Raw genomic sequence first — 12,213 nt, forward strand, 5'->3', positions numbered from 1 at the left:
TCCTACTGTAAACATAGCAGAAAGCACAAACTCAAAGAACTAGTCATTTGATCTCCAGCACAGTAAATACAAATACAGACCTACCAGCAGCATCACATTATAATCACTGAATCACTGACATGGGGGGAAAAAAAACCTCATGGGTACACTTACTTTGCTTTGACGTGTGCGTGTGTGTGCGTGTGCGTGTGTGTGTTCATTCTCTTTTTGTCTATACTGATTTTAAAAATATCTTGGTGACTCATAGTCCACCAAAGCCTAAAACTGCCTAACGTAAGTATCCTGAGCTAGGCATGGTTGTGCAGGCCTGTGATCCCAGCACTTGAGAGGCAGAGACAGAGAGGTCAGCTCAAGGCCAATCTGGACTACTTGACATTTTCAAACAAAACAAAAAACCAGGCAGAGTAGCTCACTAACTGAGGCAGGAGGATCTGTAATTTGAGGCTAGCCATAGTAATTTCAAGGCCAAAGAGAGGCGACCTTGTCTTAACCTGCCCCTGCCACAAAATTCTACCCCAAATACAGAGTAGATATATCAACAGCAGAAAGAATCACTATTCTTAACATCCCAATCCAACCCAACCCAACCCCTCACTGCTAGCTCTGCTTCTCAGATTTCCATCAAACAGACACCAAAATCCAAAGAGATTTAGGCTTAGGTAGAACATAACTAGTTCCTCCTTTAAATATCTGACTGCCTACTATGTACTAAACACTGGAGAAACAACAGTACTAGTAAAAGAGATAAAGGCATTGCCCTAATAGAACTAACTGTAGTAGGAGAGATGTATGATATACATAGCACAGCTCCATCTGAGTTCTTCTGTTTTTTCAGAATAGTAGGAAAAGACAATATGTCATCTATGGCCACACCAGCCAAGTGCTCCTGATCTCATTTAGTGTTGGAAGTTAAGCAGGATGGGGGCTAGTTAGCATGTGGGTGGGAAAACAAGGCACTAAGTTAAGTTGCTAATACTTGTTAATAGCAGATGTCCCATAAAATGTCCAAGGAAATAATTTTAGAAATAATCTGTCTGCTAAACACTTTTTTTTTTGAAACAGGGTCTCATACAGTCCAGGCTAGCCTCCCACACACTATGTACTCAAGGATAACCTTCACAAGCTGATCCTCTACCTCCTGAGGGCTGCTGTTACAGGTGCACAAAACCACGGCTGCTTTTATTATTTTGTTTGTAAGACTGTCTTGCCTGCCTACATGTGTGTGCAACATGTGCATGCCTGGTGCCCACAGGTCAGAAGATTCTCCTGGGACCTCAGTTATAGATAGTTGTAAGCTACAAATGCCTTTAACCTCTGAACCAACTTTCCAGCCCTTATTCTTAAAAAATCAATTGATTAATTTACTAGCTAACTAATTGATTAATTAGAGAAAGAGTATATATATATACCACAGTTCATGTTTGGAGGCCAGAGGACAAGTTGCAAAGTCAGTTCTCGCCTTCCATCACATTGGTCTTGGGAACCAAATTCAGGTCATCAGGCCTGATATCGCCTTTACCTGCTCAGCCGTCTCACTTGCCTGGTTTATGTGGTACTGTCATCTGAACTCGGAGGCCTTGTGCCGACCAGGCAAGCACTCTACCAACTGAGCCACACCTCCAGCCCCCAAACACATTTTTGTCTATTTTTCTGTTGATGAATGGTTTTACAAGAACATTACCTACATATGAATTTCTACTTTTTCCCATGCCATTGTTCCTTCCAATCTCCCATGACTACACAAATTATATACCTTTTGGTTATCTCATTCTTACACAAAGGACATTGTGAAGGCCCTTTCTTCTGGTTAAGAAGTTTCAGCATACAAAATCTATAAATTAGAAAGAAAGGAAAAAAAAACCAATTTATTTTCTTTTGCAGAAAGAACAACCCCAAAGCAACAGCCATGAAGATAATTTCATAATTACCCTTAAGAGTCATATAAAGGGTAATGATAGGTGAATTACAATGATTTTTCAGTAATTATTTTTAGATGCTGCATAAGCAGAAAAATCAAACCACATAAGAAATGACCTATGAAAACTGAACTTACCTGCATATGACTTACTGTTATGATCAAATAAAACATTAAAAAATTAATGCAGCACATTTAATGATATATTCATAATTATTTGATGCTGCATAATCAGATATAAATGCTTAAGTAGTTAGTATGAAATGGTTGTATCGGTTGAAAAGCTCACCCCCTAGGGTCTGGGATACACACACACACACACACACACACACACATATATCTCAGTAATGAAGGGCTTGTCCAGGATGCACAAGCCCCAGGTTTGCTCCCTGGGATTAAGTAAACAAAATCTCAGGTGATTCACTACGAAATAACAGTAATTAAGATAATATGGTTCTGAAGCTAGGTATGGTGGCACACCCTTAATCCTAGTACCCAAGAGGCAGAGGGATGTGAATCTATGAGTCTAGTGCCAGCCTGGTCTACAGAGTGAGTTTTAGGATAGCCAGGGCTACACAGAGAAAAACCTGTCTCAAAAAACCAAACCAAAACCCCAAACCAACAAAACAAAACAACAACAACAAAAAAGAGAATGTGGTTCTGGCAAGACAGACACATATATCAGTAGACTAGATTAAGAGTCTGGAAACACACCGATATTCACATATAGCATCTATTTACTCTTAACACCTATACCAAGACTATTCAGTAGAAACAGAACAGTTTAAATTTTTTTAACTATTCAGTAGAAACAGAACAGTTTAACTTTTTTTAACTATTCAGTAGAAACAGAACAGTTTAACTTTTTTTAAGGGCACCAAAACAACTGGATACCCATATATAAAATGAAGCTAGACACCTTGGTGGGTACGTGTGTGTGTGTGTGCGCGCGCGCAAACATGCGTGTGAAGGCCAGAGGTGGTTGTTGGGTCTCTTACTAAAATCATTCTCTACTCTATTTTTTTGTTGATTTGGCTATACTGGCTGGCCAGCAATCCCCAGGTTATCTTCCTGTCTCACCTGCCCAGCACTGGGATTACAGGTGCAATACAGTCATGCTTAGCTTTTGGATCCTTAGGATATAAAGACCTCAGTTTTACATGTTACTTTGCCAAATGAGCCATTTCCCCAGTTCAAAAGTGACACTTTTTTACTTTTTTGGTTTTCCAAGACAGGGTTTCTCTGTTTAGTCCTTCCTGTCCTGGAACTCACTCTGTAGACCAGGCTGGCCTTGAACACAGATCCGCCTGCCTCTGTCTCCCTGAGTGCTAGGATTAAAGGCGTGTGCTACCACCTCCTAGCAAAAGTTTCTCACACATCACAGCAGAAATGAACCCAAATGGGTTGTGGACTAGCAGTAGAGATGCAGTGGTTATAATTAAAGGAAGTGACTCATGCATACAACTAATAATCATTACACATCTGGTACAACTAACTCCAGATGTAAGAGATTCAGTGCAAAAGCAAAATAAAATCCTTGCTGTTTTAAAGGACATAATATTATGAAGAGGAGTTGAATGGAAGTAAAAAGCAGATATTGATATTAAAAAGAATCAACAAAGATTAGAGGAGATGAGAAGTCATTTATAATAGTGAGCCCGAAGACAAATGTAGCACATGGCCAAGACTTTTTTTTTTTAATTTATTTATTATTATGTGTACAGTATTCTGTCTGCATGTATATCTGCAGGCCAGAAGAGGGCTCCAGATCTCATTACAGATGGTTGTGAGCCACCATGTGGTTGCTGGGAATTGAACTCAGGACCTCTGGAAGAGCAGTCAGTGCTCTAAACCACTGAGCCACCTCTCCAGTCCCAGCCAAGTCTTTTAACATAGATTTCCTTCATTTTAAATTCTTTATTTTAAATGTTTTATTCTGTAGATTCAGGAGAGGGCTGAGACTAGCAAGCTTTTACAGGACGCTGTTGTTGCTGACCCATAAGCTTCACTTTGAGAACTACGCTGTAAGAATTGTACTATCCAATAAACAGCTACCAGCTGGAGCAGCCATTGAGCACCTGCAAGGTGGTCAGCCTAAACGAAACTTGGACCAACATGGCTTTTGGGCTTGTGTAAATCAGACCTTTTGTCACTGTGACAAATACCTACGAGAAACAGCTCAAAAGGAGCAAAAGTTTTGGCTCACAATTTCAGTTCCCGGCTGGCTCCAGTGTTTTGAGCCAGAAGCAAGGCGGCAATATCAAGGCAACAGGAATGTATGGAACAGCAGGCAGACAATACAGGGAGAGGGAAAGAACCACGAACAAGATATAACGGATAAAGACATGCCCCAGTAGATAGACTATTTCTTCAAATTAGTTCTATCTGAGATTGTTCCCATCATGTCCCAATAACACCAATAAGGGGGCTGGAAAAATGGCTCAGTAATAAGAGCTTGTACTGCTCTTAAGGAGGACCTGAGTTCAGTTCCCAGCACTCACATCTGCCTGGAACTTATTTTTTGTTTTTCTGTTTTTCCAAGACAGGGTTTCTCTGTGTAGTTTTGGTACCTATCCTGGATCTCCCTCTGTAGACCAGGCTGGTCTCGAACTCACAGAGATCTGCCTGCCTCTGCCTCCCGAGTGCTGGGACTAAAGGTGTGTGCCACCGCCAACGAGCCTGTCTGGAACTTCTTTTTTTTTTTTTTTTTTTGGTTTTTTCGAGACAGGGTTTCTCTGTGTAGCTTTGTGCCTTTCCTGGAACTCACTTGGTAGTCCAGGCTGGCCTCAAACTCACAGAGATCCGCCTGGCTCTGCCTCCCTAGTGCTGGGATTAAAGGCGTGCGCCACCACCACCCAGCCTGGAACTTCTATTCCAAGGGACTCAACACCCTTTTCTGGCCTCCATGGGCATCTGCACTCATGCATACATACTCCACATGATACTAGAGTGTACACATAATTAAAAAAAATTTTTTTAAATAAAAGAAAGGTACAGCTGGGTGGTGGTGGCCCATGCCTTTAGTCCCAGCATTCGGAGACGATACTGGTCTAAAAAGTGAGTTCCAGGGCAGCCAGGCCTACATAGTGAAACCCTGTCTCAAAAAAACAAAACAAAAAACCCAAGGGGGAAAAGAAAAAAAAAAACTTACACAATATATAGTCTAAAAAGCACAGATATAGAAGCCAACAACAATGAATTCTTATTTCCATTATTACTTTCTTTTTTTCCCCCCAAAGACAAGGTTTCTCTGTGTAGACCAGCCTGGCTACAAGGATCCACATGTCTGAGTGCTGGGTCCATTATTTTCTTTAAATGTACACTTCTCGAAGCAGAATCACATAGCTATGTTGCCTTGGACCATGGCCAGGGAGAAGTGGCTGAAGAACCATCGGGACACTTGGGAAAGTAGGTAAACCAGTGAGGTGACATGAGAGTAAAAGGCAGTGGAAATAAACCTAGGGATGCTACTGGAGAGAGAAGGATGGCAAGAATAAGAGTTCAGAAAGAGGGCTGGCGAGAGGGCTCAGAAGTTAAGAGCACTAGCTGCTCTTCCAGGATCTGGGTTCAAGTCTCAGGACCCACATGGCAGCTCACAACCAGCTCTAATTCCATTTCCAGGGATCCAACACCTTCTGGCCTTCATGGGTACCAGACACACACATGGTGCATGGTCATACAGGCAGGCAAAACACTCACACAAATAAAATAAATTCTTTCTCTTTCCCTTCCACCTCCTCTGTCTTTCCTTTCTGAGACAGAGTCTTACTCTCTAATCCAGGCTGGCCTGAACTCACTATGTAGCCCAGGTGTGATGGCTATTCTTGGAGATCAACTTCACTACATCTGGAATTAACTAAAACCCAAATAGTTAGGTACATATATGAGGGATTTTTTTCTTCTCAATTAAATTATTTGAAGCGGGAAGATCCACCTTTAATCTGGGCACACCTCCCGCTGGCAGCCTATATAAAGGACAGAGAAGGAAGCTTGCTTCTCTTTTTGCTTGTCTGCTTGCTCTCGATAAAGTCTATTACTTCACTGGCATTAGAGCCTACTTCTTCAGGATTCTGGTGTATACTGAAGACCAGCTCAGACATCCAGCCTTGTGGACTGGAAAACTACTGGATTCTTGGACCTTCCATTGAGCTCTCAGCTGCTGTTCCAGCACCACGCCTTCCTACGGACTGCCACACTCCTTGCCATGACAAAGTGGTGGACTCCTATCCCTCTGGAACTGCAAGCTCCAGTTAAATGCTTCCTTCTATAATTTGCCTTGGTTACAGTGTTTCCTCACAGCAATAGTAACTAAGGCAAGGTGTAAGCCATCAGGTTTGGCTTAAATATTTTCATTTCAAAGGCAACATACAGCAAGATGTGTTGACCCACATCTGTACTCTCAGTATCTAGGAGGCAGAAGCAGGAGGACCACAGTAAGTGCAAAGCCAGTCTGGTCTACACGGTGAGTTCACGGTTACAGGGATACATAGAGGAGAGTCTCAAAAAACAAGAGAAAATAAAACAACAACAACAAAAGGAAAGAGAGAACAAAACACTCCTAGGGAAGACAGTCTCCTTTAGGAAGAGACCCTGACACAAACAAAGACAAAGGATCAGAAGGCACGGAACACCACCAAGGAAGTCGCAGACAGAGCCAGGAGCCCAGGAATGTGGACTGTTCTGGAAACTGCTCAGATGAAAGTAACTCTGCCAACAGCTGCAACTTAGCCCCTTAGTTCTCATTTGGAATTTCCGACGGGTAAACGGTAACACCATCGGGAACTGCTCAAACAAATAACAAAAAGGACAAAATTCTTAATAGTCACCCTCAGAATGGGTCCCAGGGATACCAAACTCTTTGAACACTCAATCCCCTTACATAAAAAGATAGAGTTTACTTAAAATATCTAATACAATAATATATAAATGAAAGGGCCAGAAAGATAGTCCAGTGGTTCAGAGCACTTGCTGTTCTTCCAGAGGACCTGAGTCTGGTTCTCAGCACCCTTATGTGGCAGCTCACAACTGTCTGTAACTCCAACTCTAGGAGATCCAACACTCTCTCCTGGCCTCCATGGGTACGCACGCACGCACGCACGCACGCACGCACGCACGCACGCACGCACACATTCACATAAACAGACACACACACTAATTATTTTTAACTATATGAAACATGTTTATGACTTTTATTGTTTAGAGAAGAATGAAAAGAAAAGTTCTGCATATATTCAATGTAAACACAATCTGTTCCTGAATATTTTCAACCCATGGTTGGTTGGCTCAACCAACACATAACCTCTAGATATGGAGGACCACGTGTAACTTGAATCATCGATAGGAATGGACTGTAGCCTAAACAGACAGTGTTCAGATCCCCATCTTCACCAGCATCATGAAGTAGGCAAACACTGCACCTACCTTCTTAGTGGGAAGAGCAGGACATATAGGAATGAACAGAAATGCAAATGCTGAACGTAATTTGTTTATTTCACAATGCTTTCAGTCTACATTCACTCTTGCACACCAAAAGCAAACTAAACAGTTGCCTTCACATGATTCTTTATACACAGATAAGCAATGTCAAAATTTTACCAATTAGGGGCTGGAGAGATGGCTCTGCGGTTAGGAGCACTGGCTACTCTTCCAGAGGACCCGGGTTCAATTCCCAGCACCCACATGGCAGCTCACAACTGTCTGTAACTCCAGTTCCAGGGGATCTGACACCTTCACACCAATGTACATAAAATAAATTTAAATAAATTATATAAAAAAAATTACCAATTACTATGGCTAAGGCCAATACATATGATGATTTCATGAGTACCCCTCGAGGAAGAATAACGAGTTTGTTTTTTGTCATTTAACTGAAGAAACAAACACCTCTAAAAAGCTGTGTAACGAAGAACACAAACAAAAGCTAATAATGGATCTACAAAACTGTTCACTTACTTGCAAAATATGTGGTCGCACTTTGTGGAAATAGGCTCTTTGATCAGTTCCAAACTAGACAAGTACAGGGACAAGAAGAAAAGAGGAGAGGAAATACATGAGGTTAATTCCGTTGTTTAGAAGCAACTGTTTTTTTTTTAAGTAGAGATTCAGCTTTAAGTTGCTATAACTGAGACCGAGTATAGATTCAGAAGAGTTTCTCTCCACCTGGGGGTCAAGTGACCCTTTCACAAGGGTCACCAAAGACCATTGGAAAACACAGATACTTACATTATGATTCACAACAGTAGCAAAATTACAGTTATTGAGTAGCAATGAAATTATTTTATGGTTGAGGGTCACCCAAACATGAGGAGCCGTATTAAAGGGTCGCAGCATTAGGAAGGTTGAGAACCACTGGTTCAGGACAATTTTTTTTTTATAAAGATTTATTTATTTATTATGTATACAGTGTTCTGCCTGCATGTATGCTTGCAGGCCAGAAGAGGGCACCAGATCTCATTATGGATGGTTGTGAGCCACCATGTGGTTGCTGGGAATTGAACTCAGGACCTCTGGAAGAGCAGCAAGTGCTCTTAACTGCTTAGCCATTTCTCCAGCCCCGATTCAGGACAATTTAATATTAGAGGTCTGCCATGCTAGGATCAAGGAACACAGGAGAAAGTATGATCTTGCTGGGTGTGGTGGAGCCTCCAGCCCTGTAGAGGCAAAAGCAGGCAGATCTATCCTGAGAGTTCCAGATCAGTAGATCTCCACATTGAGACCCTGTCCCAAACAAAACAAAGAAAACAAACAAGCAAACAAACGATCCTTTCACTGAACATTCTGAAACCATACTAGAAATACTGATCTTTTCAATGCTGTATATTACTATTAGCATTTAAAAGATTAGCTAGGTTGGGAATGTAGCTCAAAGGTAGAGCATTTCCCCAGCATGTTCAAGACCCTGGGTTTGACAACCTCCCTCGACCCTGCACACACAAGCTTTCATATTGGTTATTTTCACTCTTTCAGCCAGCATTTTGAGTGCATATCCTGAATCTTAACTAAACTCTACAAACAACTAAATTTGTTCATAGTGTGGTAATGCATCCCCACAGTTCTAGAACTTGAGAAATAGAAGCTAGAGAATGAAGAGTTCAAGGTCATCCTTAGCTACAAAGCAAGTTCAAAGCCAGCTTAGGCCACATAAAATTGTCTCCAAAAAAAAAAAAAATCAAATCAGTGGCTGGAAAGATGGCTCAGCACTTAATAGCACTTGCTACTCTTCCAGAGGATCTGACCAGTTCCTAGAACCCACATCACGTGGCTCATAACTGTCAGCAACTACAGCTCTAAAGGACCTGATACATTTTCCTGGCCTCTCCAGGAACCCGAACACATGTAACATACACACACAAAACCTTGAAAAAAAAAAAAAAAAGAGCCAGGTGGCAGCGGTGCACACCTTTAATCCCAGCACTTGGGAAGCAGAGGCAGGTGGATCTCTGTGAGCTTGAGGCCGGCCTGGTCTACAGAGTGAGTTCCAGGACAGGCAGGGCTACATAGAGAATCCCTGTCTTGAAAAACAAACAAACTAAAATGTATTTATTTACTGTGTGTGTATTGGGCAATGTGAGAGTGTGCACTTGCCGTGGTCCACACATGTGGAGGTCAGAGAACCATGTGTGGGTCCTGAGGATCAGACCCAGATTGGTAGGCATGGCAGTAAGAGCTTTTCCCTGCTGAGCCATCTCACCAGCTCACCCCACAGCTCGTGTTTTGGCATGGGATTGTCTTTGTTGTTGGTGTTTTTTGAGACAGGCTTTCTCTGTGTAATAGCTATGGCTGTCCTGGAACTCACTTTGTAGACCAGGCTAGCCTCGAAATCACAGAAATCTGCCTGCCTCTGCTTCCTGAATGTTGGCATTAAAGACATGGTTTGGAATTGCCTTTTTAACTGAATATGAGAAAGTTCAAGCATTTGCACAAATAAAATAGGAAAATGAACTGCATGTACTATCATCCAGAAGGAGAAATGTGTTAAAGAAAAAAACCAAGCAGGACAAAAGGACACAGAGTGAGATGCGGTTGGTGGGTATATATAGAGTGGCAATAAAATGCATGAATGAGGAAGGGACACTGGAGGACAGCTGAGTTACGTAAGGAAACAAGCTATGCAGTAACTGGAGAGAGAGCAGGAAGCTGAGCTGAGCAGGACCACGCCTGGTGTGTGTGCAAGGCCAGTGTGCGGAGACAGAATGATGGAGGCCTACAGTAGAGGAGAGAGGTAGCTGGGAGACCAGATGGGCAGGAAACTTGTCTATTTTGTCCTTAGCTTTATTCTGCTTGAGCTATACACACTGAGTTCTGGTGGTAAAGCTAATGTAAGACATTAAAGAAGAGGTAACTTGCTGGTGTGAAATACAATCCTTGAGTTAAATGTAGAAAACAATCACAGGAAAGGCTGGGATGGAAGAGCCTGCTGTAAAGGGCTTAATAATGAAATTCTTCTGGTCATGGAAACCTGAAGACGCAAAGAGCAATGAACATACCTGACTAAGTCTGAAGGCCGGCTTATACTACCAGCTCTGTCTGTATGGGCAGAACAACCTCAGGCCAAGCTTTCTACCTGAACCTCAGTTTTCACCTTGGCAGTCATCTGGGGCTACTGCGAGAACACAATCCCAACAAAGGAGGCTGATTTGTTACTAGATCATATTTCTGAGACAAGCTAGACACCAAAGAAAGTTCTTAGTAAAAGAGAAATTGGATTGAGTCATGATACCAGATGGCTTTCATTCTCACCACTGACTCAATTCTGAAATAATTATATTTCAGTATGGTAATTACGATCCAAGCTATATAAACACACTGTAAACACTAACTCTGAACAGATGAAAACTCCCATATGTAAAAAGGTAGTGACTGCTGTAGAAGAGCTTGAAGATGAATAGGAATGAAAATGAAAAAAACTTAAAATGTTTCTCTTCTAGCTTCTGATAAGAGTAAATGTTTACTATAAAATTCAAATGTCTCAAACACTTTGCATGCCATGTAGTATTTTCAGCCTACTGAGTAGTTGTAGTTTGAGCTTTAGCAGAATAAATCACTGGGGAAAGAAGTTAGGTTTAGGTTTGAAAAAAAAACAATAAACTACCAGGTACAAAACATTTAAAAAAGCAAAAAGAGTCGGGCGGTGGTGGCCCATGCCTTTAATCCCAGCACTCAGGAGGCAGAGGCAGGCAGATCTCTGAGTTCAAGCCAGCCTGGTCTACAGAGTGAGTTCCAGGATAGCCAGAACTGTTACAGAGAAACCCTGTCTTGAAAACAACAACAACAAAAGGTAAAAAGAGCTACAATTACCACAAGGAACTGCCAACTGAGCTAGATGTAGCAGTGCATGTAAGTGGTTCCAGAAACATGGGGAGGCTGAGGTGGGAAGACCACATGAGCACAGAATTTGGAGACATCCTAAGACCCCACCTTCAAACTCCCACCCTGAAAATAAAAATAAAGCTGCTACTCTCAAATAATTTAGGGACAGAGGGAATACCAGTGCAGGAGACCTAAGAACTACAGCTACCCCAAGGAACAACTTACTTTGTTTTCTTTTTTCTTTTCTTTTCTTTTCTTTTAAGATTTATTTACTATGTATACAGTGTTCTGCCTGCATGTAGTTGCACACCAGAAGAGGGCACCAGATCTCGTTACAGATGGTTGTGAGCCACCATGTGGTTGCTGGGAATTGAACTCAGGGCCTCTGGAGGAGCAGCCAGTGCTCTTAACCACTGAGCCGTCTCTCCCAGTACGTTTTACTTTTTCTAGTTGTTGTTTTGAGTTTTTGTTTTTTGTTTCTGTTTTTGTTTGGGTTTTTTTTTTTTTTTTTGAGACATGGCTTCTATGTAGCCCTGGCGGTCTAGGAATTCGCTATGTAGACCAGACTGGCCTCAAATTCAGAGATCCCCCTGCCTCTGCCTCCCAATAGCTGGGATTAAAATTAAGGGCTCCAAGTAACAGTTTTTAGTCATAACCAGTTATCACTAAGAACTGCATGGGCTGGGGGCAATATCCAGCAATAGAGTATATATCAGGTATTGGATTCAATTCTTGTTAACACACAGGAGAGGAGGGTTTCCATAACAAAATCCTCCAGGTTGGGACTGTAGGTGTAATGCAGCACACCACAGAAAGGCCTTCAGTTCAGTCCTAAGAACAGCAGGAAAACTAACACAGCAACAGGCTCAGTCCCAATCTAGAACATTCCATATAAATGACCTTAAGCTTTAAAAATGACCATAGTGGCCAGGCAGAGGTGGTGGCACACGCTAAGTCCAGCCTTTGGAAGCTGAGGTAGGAGGACCAAG

The 12,213-nt window shown here is 42.0% G+C and overlaps 1 protein-coding gene across 1 annotated transcript in view; it reads right to left on the reverse strand.

Annotated features, from left to right (window-relative positions):
• Brca1 (BRCA1 DNA repair associated) overlaps nt 1-12,213 on the reverse strand; it is a 73,743-nt gene that overhangs the window by 55,502 nt on the left and 6,028 nt on the right. Inside the window, exons 2-3 of the mRNA XM_059271850.1 lie at nt 7,868-7,921; nt 1,754-1,831 (exon numbers count right to left, since the gene is read on the reverse strand). Of these exons, the coding sequence (XP_059127833.1) occupies nt 1,754-1,831; nt 7,868-7,921 (132 nt within the window). The remainder of the gene's footprint in view (nt 1-1,753; nt 1,832-7,867; nt 7,922-12,213) is intronic.

The sequence above is a fragment of the Peromyscus eremicus genome, chromosome 8a (genome assembly GCF_949786415.1).
Source record: "Peromyscus eremicus chromosome 8a, PerEre_H2_v1, whole genome shotgun sequence".
NCBI lineage: Eukaryota > Metazoa > Chordata > Mammalia > Rodentia > Cricetidae > Peromyscus > Peromyscus eremicus.